General features: G+C 40.8%; 1 protein-coding gene across 4 annotated transcripts in view; it reads right to left on the reverse strand.

The window, feature by feature from the left end:
- The window catches only part of stxbp5b (syntaxin binding protein 5b (tomosyn)), a 32,207-nt gene extending 23,510 nt beyond the window's left edge, over positions 1-8,697 (reverse strand). For all 4 annotated transcript variants that reach the window (XM_088312275.1, XM_088312267.1, XM_088312259.1 and 1 more), the window contains exons 1-2: positions 8,117-8,697; positions 5,027-5,124 (exon numbers count right to left, since the gene is read on the reverse strand). In XM_088312275.1, coding sequence (XP_088168401.1) covers positions 5,027-5,124; positions 8,117-8,263 — 245 coding nt within the window. In that variant the 5' untranslated portion in view covers positions 8,264-8,697. The remainder of the gene's footprint in view (positions 1-5,026; positions 5,125-8,116) is intronic.
- Positions 8,698-11,289: the final 2,592 nt, after the last annotated feature.

The following is an 11,289-nucleotide window of genomic DNA, read 5'->3' on the forward strand; positions in this document are numbered from 1 at the left end:
TATTGCATGTGTGTGTGTTTTTAAAATAAACGCTCAATAATTCAAATAATAAAACTGAGCCTCAAAGGGTTAAATCTTCAAAACTATCTAATCTTTGGCAGTTTTGAGCAGGTCTGCAAAACAGCAAAAAAAGTTACTTCATTTGTTTGGGAGAATTTTGTTAAATCGTCGTCGTGAACGCTGACAGAAGCTTATCAACTTCAATTTGTAGCCATGTCAGGGGGGCGGCCATTTTGTCACAGCTAACGACCAATCACGGCTCAGCTTCAGAAAGCAGGTTAGATTATTGTTCAAAATAGTTTAGCCTTAGCGTCCATGAAAACATGAGCATCCTTTTCATTGTAAAAGTGAAACTTCACTGCAGCATATCATCTCACTTTGATCACGAAGCAAGTGTTACCCACAGAAGTGCCCGCTATGCAAACAAATTGAGCGATCGCGCTATAAATCAAACGAGCAGGGGGGTGGGGTGGGCCTGTCTGTCTTGTTTACTGCCATGATTTGGGCTATAACTCTCTCTCAGCTCGCCCCCGACGGCGGCCATCTGCTCGCTCAACTCGTTGCGCGACTGTTTCCGTCTCGTCTGCCTGCTTAGGACACAGAGATGAAAAGAAATACACATTTTTAAAAAAGCAAGAGGAGGAGGGTGGATGGACACGGACACCTGGACTCATTAGGGCCCAGCAAAGAAGAGAAAATTAAAACACCTTCTGCAAACAGCGCAGGAGGAAACGCTCCAGACAAACAAGGCGCCTCTACTGAAGGAACCCGACCACACATCCGCGTCGCCATCCTGACGACATTTGACGCGCGGGGGGAGGTCAAACAAAAGTTTCAACAAACTGAGGTGGGGATCTTTAAGGATGACACAGTAGCCTGTCACACAGAGATACTGAAAAATTGTCCTAACTAGAGTTTTTTTTTTTTTTTCTCCTCTCTCTCTCTCTCTCTATCTCTCTCCCCCTCTCCCTCTCCCTCTCCCTCCCTCCCCCATTATGATAGTTGCAATGTAATTTTTACATAATTTAATGTTCCCAAAAAAGACCTCCGTCCAGAAAGACACGCTCCAACCATCTGTATTTTAATTAAAACTCGGATTAGCAAGTGTGTGTTTTTTTTTTATTTTTATTTAGTTTTTTTTTTTATTGGGGTGGGAGTGGAGCCAGGTTTAAAAACTCATTGCGATTTACAACCTCTCTTGCAAGTGTGCCCAAGAGGCAGCAGCACATGACCATCATGTGCTGGTTATTGTATTCTCATTTCTTTTGCCAAGTACCCGCCCCCCCCTCCCCACACACACACACACACACACACACACCCACACACCATTTGCTGGTTAGCATTTCAGGTTCCTTCCTGCAGAGATGTTTGGCACAAGCAAAGCTGCTGATATTGGAATGCTCAGGGCCAAATAAATCCTTGAGGGGAGGAAATGTTTAACAGTTTGTTTTCCCCGCCACCAGTAGTGCACAGTTTGACTCTTATTGCCGTCATTTGTAGCGAGCCAAATGCTTCGGGAATCCAATTCCAGGCCAAAGTGCCGTTATGACTGCAATCGCCAATAATTGACTTTTTCGAATGAGAGAGAAAGATTGGACATCACACTGAAGCGGGGGGGGGGGGGAATCGGGGCAGTAACATTAACAGGGCGTTGTGATCTGACGAGACCGCATGTGCACGGTGAAGCTTTGCTACATCCGAGTTGACTTCCCTGCTATACCGCAGCATTTTGGGCGACGATGGCAAGTCCAAATTTAGAGTTGCAGGGTCCTTTTTCCAGCTTAAGTTTTGTTTGCAAACTGAAGAAGTAAACATTAAGCAAACAATGACTGAACACGCGGCAAAACGTTTGCGTGAACATCTGGAATCCCGCAGGATCTCCGTGAGCTCAGTTCATCGTATGTCAAACTTACGAGTTAACTCAATTTGAAAGAGCCAAGGCTATTATTTTCAATGAAAACTAACGAACCAAAATTAAAATTGGGAAAAAATTATTACATAAAAACATGAGTGCTTTTTAATTAGTTTCCTATAAAAGCTTTCTGGATCTTATTTTAAATGTAGGCAATTGAGTATTAGTATTCGGCTGAAAGGTCAAACAGTCATTTGGGAATAGTAGTTTAGTTTACTTTACTACACCTTACTTCTTGTGACCCTCTCTCTATCTCACATTAAACAATACTCCAAAAAAACAAACTATACAAAATCTATTTAAAAACTTTTAGAAACTACGAAAAAATAAACCCACACTAAGAGCTTTTTAGAATTGACAGAATTTAAAATAATAACTAAGCATCATGAAAACTACAAACATTCCAATTATAACCGTGGAACCAGTATCACACAAATCTGAAGACCAAAGCAGCACAAAACAAAAAGACTGGTCAAGATATTTGTACTTTTTTTTTTAAATTAACAGATGGGAGTAAACTTGTCTAGACCAATTATTTGTGCCGAGTCAGATTCTGCCCTTTTTTTCCTCCGGCACATCAGGTTTCCATAATACAATAATAATATAATAACAATAGTATAATATGGCATGTAGTAATGTATTCAGTCATATTTGTGAATTACGTTTTAGGTTCTGCAACAGGTGGATTTTTTTCCCCAAAACATTACTGCTATAAATGACAATTTATGGTAACATCTGGATTGCTCGGTCAAACTTGAAAACAAAATGTGAATATAAATCAAAAACTTGATGTGCTAGGAGAACTTTTAGGGACACATAAATCAATTTCTGATTTGACCAGTGTAAAAATGGATATAAAACCGTGAGTTTGGGCGAATCGTTATCGCACAAGCATCAAAGCTCTCAACATTGCTCAAATCATATCGAAAATTGACGTAGAAGGTCAACAACAAGGCCGCGTGTAGCTGAGTGAGCAGTCGACGGCGCATCCACGCTAACAAGCAGATTAAACAAATGTAGCAGAGGACACATCTTGTAAAAGCCGCCATTTATTGCTTGTCGCCACCTCATTGAGCTGACTCCCGCCAAGCTGTGACGGCCTTTTCCGAACTCGACGAGGGCTGGGGCGGAGGGGGGGGAAGCAATCCAAGCGGCTTGTCTTTTGATAAATAGACCAATTGCCTGAGCGACAGTAATCCCATCAGCTCCGACCCGCACATCAGGCCCGCACGGACGCCAGAATCGCCGTGTCGACACATCGGACTCTTAATTAGGGAATGTGGGTGGACTAACAGCAGCAGACCAAACAACTTAGTTTCTTTTGTCTTTGCAACGTTAACCAAAAAGGACCTTGTTTGTTTCCAAGGAGGATTTAACGCTAGTTCCCAGGCATTTCCCTGGACTAAAACGGTACGAGTACTGGCACAAAAGGTGCACCCCATTGACAAGCCATTGGATGTCACTAAGTTTGTAAATATTGTAAGTGGCAAAACAGGGTCCGAGTGTTTGTTGTTGTGCAGACTCTAATGTGCAAACAAACGCACAGCTCGGTCCAGACAGAGGTTGTTTACAGTGGCGCACTCGTATAGGGGTGGTTGTTGGCCATATGGTAAAGGGGGAGTAGGCGGCGCACGCTGTTCATGCGAGTGCGCGGATGCCACTAACAAGCTCCAGTGCTCCAAGAGGCAACGGCTTGCGTTTCTCAGAGGGGACAATTTACGGAGGTAAATCTTTAGTTATCGGCCCATTTCTGGAAATGAGTCTGTAAGCAAGTTCTGCCGCCCCACTGTGATGTAACAGTGGTGCTAATAATAATGTAACAACCATTTCCAGGATTTACAGTATTATTCTTACCCATTATTTTTGACACGCATCTACTTCCACATATTTCCTCCGATTGACGTCGTTCCAATTTTAACAGATTCCACAAATTCACGCCTCGCATGCTATTACTTTTCTCATTACACACAAAAAAAAAAAAAATCATCCATCCATACATTGTCTGTACCGCTTCTCCTCACAAGCGTCGTGGGGGGTGATGGAGCCCATCCCAGCTATCTTCGGGCAGTAGGCGGGGGGGGGGGGACACTCTGAACTGGTTGTCAACCAATTGCAGGGCACACTCATACCTAGGGGCAATTTAGAATGTCCAGTCAACCTGCCATGCATGCTTTTGAAATGTGGGAGGAAACCGGAGTACCCGGAGGAAACCCACGCAGGCACGGGGAGAACATGAAAACTCCACGCAGGAAGGCCGGAGCTGGGATTGAACCCACAACCTCCGCACTGTGAGGCCATCGTGCTAACCAGTGAGTTTCTAAAATTCAACACATTCAAGCAAAAAAAATCCCCATGCATGCATAACAGATTCACTTTGTTCCCATTTGAAATTGAAAATATTCAGCTCATTCAGTTCAATTTGGGAACAATTTTCAACTGGTCCAAAAATCCCTCTGACCAGTAAATTCAACATTTTCCACCACTAAACGTCCCCCACAAAGGACCTCTTCATTCAACAGATTAACGTCATAGCTCCCATTTAAGATTCCAAACAATTCAGCACATTTTTTTCTCACCTTGGTAACGCACCAAAAAAGTCCACATCCCACAAAATAATTCCGCATTCATTCCCATTCTACATTATTTAGTAAAAATACATATCTCACCAACATATTTTTTTCATTCAGCATTTCACACACAAACTCTCAAAGGCCGTGGGTGGCTTAGCGAACACCGGAGCGTTAACGTGCTCGCTTTAAGTGAGACGACGGTATTAGCTTCTTATGAACAACACTTATTTGATTGCTTGATTCATTTCTTCTTCTTCTGTTCTGACAATTTTGTGGGTTCTCTGCGTTAAAGATCGATATCTGTGCGGTTAGCCCATTTTATGCTCGTACAACCAAACTATGTCAGGTTCCATCACATTGGCGTGAAGCTTCTTTAAAGGGGAGTATTTTTTATTTTTACTTTATTTTCGATGTAAAAAAAAAATAAATAAAACCTAAAACTTTTTTAAAGATAACTGAGGTTTTATGAGGGTGGCAGTTTGGACAGAAACTGCTGAATCATTCTCCTAGCGTTAGTCTTGAGGTGGGAAAAAAAAAAGGATACAGCCTCAAAGCTCCGGTCAGAGTCCCGACAGCCAAGATCTTCTGCACGGGGTCAAAGGCCATGGAGGATGGCTGATGCGGGAAACCGTGACGCACAGTCTAGGAGAGAGACAAAGCACAATTCGAATGAGAGCCAGCAAGCACAGTTATCTGCTGCATGAGAAATATTAATAGAACCAAGGGCCAGGTCATATGGATTTAAAATAAAATCAACACACAAATACGAAAAAAAAAATAAAAATCAGATTTTAATCTGTATTTTACCCCACCTTCATTTATACAAAAAGCAAACGACAATATTGAAATAAGTAATAATAATAAAACCCTCCCGAATCAAGATTTAACACCAGTCCATACGGAAACACTTTTTTTATTTATTTATTTTTTGAAATATATCATTAAAAACAGAAATTTCCCTTTTTTTTTTATTTTATTTTATTTTTTAAATGTGGAGGTCCACACTAAGATGCTGAAACGTTTATTTTCCAGGCCTGACGTGGCACTGCAACGTTGCCAGAGGAAGTCACCAAAAAAGGAGTCAGAAGTCCCTGCAACGTAAATAGAGTTTGGCCCATCAATATTTGTCCAGAGAGGATGTTTTGGGCTCCGTACATGTACACAAAGAATTCTCATCAAAAAAAAAAAAAAAAATTCAGGTGCAGTCGAAATTGAGAGGTTTCAACAAAAAGATTACCTGAAATCCCGAGGAACTAAATCATATTTTTAAACACATGCCTTTACTTCTGGAGCTCAAAATTCAAAAGGACAAATTAAATAAAGAAACGAGTGCATTTCTAAACGCTTCTCGAACGCCTTGACATCACCAAACGCCGGCTTTCCTCCTCTTCAATGCTTTGCCAGGCCTTCACTACAACGATTTTTACTTGCTTTGTAAGATATTTCTCGCACAATCCAATCGAGCATTTCTATTACCGAGTCTTATGAGTGGCTTGCACGCTGAACACTGCATCAAACACTCATCATGTCGACTTCTCTTTTAGGTAAACTTGGACAGGCCTCCCTCCTCGCGATTGTCCCGTCTTGGTTGGCTGTTTGTAAACGAGTTTCTCTGATTCTGAAATCCATTACGATTGTCTTTCGTGGATGTTTAGGTGTTTTTATGTTGCCGAGTTCACCAGAGCGTGATTTCTTACTGGGTTTGCACCAAACTGTAGATTTTGTCACTCCTTATGTTGTAACAATTTTTCAATGCGTTTTTTTTTCCTCTTCCAGTTGCATAGATCTATGCGCATACATGAAGCCAACCACATTCCTTTTGTAAATGTCAATCAAAGCGGAAATGTTGCAGCACCAAAGTCACCCGTCCCTTATATAAACATGCAAATTAGTTTAAAAAGTGCCTGCCAGTGGGAATAATTACTCAGCATGATCCGATAATCAGATTATCAAGTGCGTTTACATGCAGTCAATATTCGGGTTAAGATCAAAATTCCAATTTCTGAGTCATTCGGGAATAACCCGTCTACATGGCTTTTTAAATGAGGCCCCAGGCCTTTTCGACGCTTAATTGATCATGACGTAACGAGGGAATTGGCCAACCGTATTTATGAATTGGCAGCCAATCAAATGATGCATATCCGCAAACAAAAAGGCAGGCGAGTCCTCAATGAACCATATAAGCATGTTTTGGATATTTGGGCACCTGGAGAAAAACAAGCATGTAACATGCAAATTCCACATAGTAAAGCCTGAAACACCAAAAGGGAACGTCAGAACAGTGGGGTGAGAAGTGCTTAAAACACTAGCACATCATGTTAAGACTCTGCCACTTGTCTAGTTTTTAGGGCAATTCAAATGACGACGTTTGAAATGTCACTGTGAGTTTAATACGTTGACTTAGAGAACAGGGGCTCAGCGGTAGAGAGGTTGTTTCCCAACCTAGTTGGGGGTCCGATCCCTGCCCATTGTCACCATGTCGAAATAACCTTGAGCAAGATATTGAACCCCCAGTTGCTCCTGATGCTACGTCATCAGCAGGTAGATGAGGTAGGTGAAGCGCTTTGAGTACCAAAGGTAGAAAAGCGCTGTACAAGTGAGCCCTAAACCCCTAAAAATTTCAACCTGTACCAGTTTATTGGTGGACATTATCAACTGAAACGTGTCAGACAATCAGAGGAGGCAGACAAAACCAAATGGTCAAGGAGATATGTTGAGGAATCAGCATGAGGCATTTTGGGATATTTTCTAACAGCTACTCGCAAAAAGGCAATTATGCTCTCACACACACACACACACAAACTGTTTCTTGGTGCTTTGTACTCTGATTAAAGTAGCCATTTTGACCTGATTCTGCATTATCAGGAACTGTGAATATTTCCTGTCACGTTGCTGGTTTGTTCTCTTATCAGACTTTAACTCTACAGAGAACACATTTTACCTGCTAAAGGAGATAGAAGGAGTACCCCCCCCCCAAATAAAATTAAAAAAAAAAACATCCATCCATTCCCTGAAGCTTTGAAGTAGGTGAGCTGGAGCCTCTCCCTGCTGACTTTAAAGCCAAGCGGTGGGGTACACCTTGTGCTAGTTGCCAACTAACAGCAGGCCAAACAACCACTCTGACCTATCCACAAAATAAAGCCGGAGTCCCCAAGGAAAATTCATGTAAAGCACAAGGAGAACATGCAATTGAATCCTGAGCCTCAGAACTGGGAGGCAGACGTGAAACATTACACATACATTGAAAAGCCCATTAATTAAAACTTGTCAAATATAATAACAATGATAAAATTGCATGTAGTGTTATGAAGTGAGGTCCATTATTCTTTCTGTCCTCACACCTCTCATGACCACCACAGCGCAGCGTCAAGTCGACTTTCAACCATGGGAACATGATGCAACGCAGCCCGGTTTAGCGAGCCGACGAGTCCGGCAGGCAAGTCGGGGTTGGAAAAAAAAAAAAGTGAGCCGGGGGCGACAAGTCAGTGTGGCGCAAACACGCTCATTGGCAGCCGGCCATCACACACAAATCCGACTAGTACGGACGGGAGAGCCGCAAGTTCGTTTTAGAGTCCGAATGCCCACCGCAGTAGGAGGCTACAAGTTCCGGGAGAAGGAGGGAGAAATACGGCACCTTGCAAAGCTGGAAATGCTCCGATTGCAGGCTCTCCGGGACGGCGTCATTCTCCTTGGCGGCCCCCGTCTGCGCGGACGACGACGATGAAGACGAGGAAACCGCCGTTAAGCCGTCCAGAACCTTACGAATGTTGAACTTCTTCATTTTATTTGGTGGTGGAGGTGGAGGTGGGGGTTGGCGGTGACAGGCAGACGCGGCGCACGGAGCGAGCCGAGCCGAGCTGCCGTCAAATAGCTAGCCGAGGGTAGGGGAGGGTTTAGCGAGGCTGGCTGGGAGCTAGCTGGTTAGCTTGATTAACGCACACTTTTTCAACGCCGTTCCGTGTCCATCTCGCGGGGTGCGGAGGGTGTCGCCGAACGGCATCGACTGGAAATTGCCCCCGCTTTGTGGCCCAGCGTCAACCCGGCATTTACGCGCCGTGCATTGGCGGTGTTCGAGCTACCGAGCTGCGGTCAGCCCGTTTCTTTGCCCCTCCACCCTCCCACAAGCGGTGAGCGGGGCGGAAGGAATGGAAGGAAGGGAGACTAGCTGCTGGCCGTTAGCTGCTAACAGGCTACGGAAACGCGGCAGACTGCGGCGAGGACCCGGATGTGCAAGAGCCGTCGCGCGAACAGTCTAATAATAATAATAATAATAATAATAATAATAATAACACGATAATATTCATAATATCGATTGTTCTAATAATAGTACAATCACATAAAATTATATTAATATTGGTGATACTACAACTACTAATAGTGATATTAAACAAAAATATAAATCAACAATAATAATATTGATTATAATGTTATTACACATGATTAATCATGCAATAACAATAAAAACAATATAGTTAATAATAATATGATAAGAGTGAAAAATATAAAAAAATAGAGAACAAGCTTATAAAATTAAAAGGTGACAGGTGATACATATAATAATAGTAATACAAATAAAATAGGTATTCTAATAAGCAATGAAAATAATTTAATATAATTATATTAATAACAATGGTAATAATTACATAATGATTGATTAATAATATATACTAATATAACAAGGATATTAATATTGGTGAAACTATTACTAATAGTAATATTAAGAAACAATAAAATACAGTCAATTAATAATAATATTACTGATGATATCCCACGTGAGTAATTACACAATAATAATAAAACAATAATATGGGTCATAAAATACATGGTATTGATGACATTTAAAACTAATTGAATAATTGTGGCAGTAATATAACATTAATGAAACAATAATAAAATGGTGATATAATAATATATAACCACAAAACAATTAAATCAATCATGGTACTGATACTACTAATAATAATGACCAACGTAATGGCCATTGTTAAAATAAGCTGTGGTATATTGTCTTCGGAGAACAAGATTTTGTTTGGTTGTTCATGATGGTATGATTTAATATTTGTGAAAAGTGCTGTGTTACAGGTGCAGCTGTTGTGAAAGTGATTTAAATGAAGTTAAGTTGACGCCAATAATAATGCTGAGGATCGTGCTTTGCATGTATATTATTGTGGTTTGTAGTGTAGAACTGTACTGGAAATGGATCGCACCTAAACCGGTTTGTAATACATTGTTTACCTACAACTCAAAGAAGAGCATTACTTCATTAACTTTGTGATGGCATATTTATTGATACATCTATTGGATCTCCAAATCGCTAGAAACGCATCTAACCCCTTTTCGGGGGGGGGGGAACCACTTCACCATGGTGGCCATCATGTTATCAGAAAGTTGAACAAGATGTTAACACTCAACACAGGCCAAATGTTATTTGAGGAACTTGCAATTTGGTAGCGAGTATAAAACTTCCTGCTTGAAGCGTGACAATGCATTCGTGTGAACCGACGCAAAGCGAGCCCACCCTGTACTTCAATGTATTCTCGCACAAGATTTTTTTCAGGTGAAATTCGACACAAGTGGCATGTCTTTTGAAAGAAGCATGTGAAAATAGGCCGCATTTCCTCTTTGGACACAAAGCAGGCTGATTTACTTACATAACAGGAAAATCTTGTCAGATGAATGTCTGCTTAAATAGGTTGTCTTCCTGAGATAACCTACATTGTCAATTCTTGGCATATTCACGTGTTGATAGTAACACCTTGTCTGACTTCTGTTATCTAGTTACATATTTTTCTTCATATCTATCTAGTTAGCCAGGTAGTTTGCTCATTAGTGGATATAAAAAACCTACACACCCTGATCAAATTACCGAATTTTGTGATTTTAAAAGATGAGACCAAGATGAATCATTTAACCTGTACAATAAATTCAAAATTTAAATACTTTTGAGAGCAATTCCAAAAAAAAAAAAACTGAAATAATGTGGATATACAAGAGTTCGCCCCCCATCATTGGGGTGTGTAACCACTTCGTCTCAATTACTTCCCCTTTCAAAAAATTGTTGTTTTTTTTTTTTCAATGAAATTGTACAGGTTAACCTTATATCCATTGTGTAATGGAGCTTAATTTTGTGCTAAATGGTTAAAGGAGCCACAATTTTTCATCAGTGCAGGACTACACATTTTCAGATGTATGACAAGAATGCTGCATAAAAACTAAATATGTGCCTATGTACAAAGTATGTGTTTTTATTATATTCACATTTTCTAGCACAAAAACTACGATTCAAGGATGGCACATAACTGCTCAACAGCAAAACAACATAAAGTGCAAGAATTCAGTGTAAGTGTAATTAAGGCATGGCTGCCCTCTAGTGGTAAATGATGATATTGCAACTTAAAACTACAGTCGACCCTTGCATACTTGTGGTTCGGGACACACAGAGTCACACTTTCTCAGCCTTCTTTTTCTTTTTATTTTATTTTCGCCAGGATTTATATAGTCATTAATTCATATTCATCAGTTGTTTTTCTTTTAAGATTTTTTTTGTGGTTGTTAAAAAAAAATAAATAAATCAAGTAACGAAGCCATCGGCCACCAGTTGCCCATGGCTGATTTATGATAAAAGTGTGTTTGGTTGTACACATGTTGACACAATTGTTTTGGTATTATTTAATTAAAGAAACGTTCACTGACATAACCAGAAACAAAATGTACACTGCAACTACTCTGAAACAAGCAGGAGACTCAGTAATGGTGACTGCAATTTTGTGCACATTTATATGTCGGCCTCAACTATGCCCTAAAATT

Source organism: Idiotropiscis lumnitzeri, chromosome 1 (genome assembly GCF_059441095.1).
Source record: "Idiotropiscis lumnitzeri isolate Australia: NSW breed Sydney's pygmy pipehorse chromosome 1, RoL_Ilum_1.0, whole genome shotgun sequence".
NCBI lineage: Eukaryota > Metazoa > Chordata > Actinopteri > Syngnathiformes > Syngnathidae > Idiotropiscis > Idiotropiscis lumnitzeri.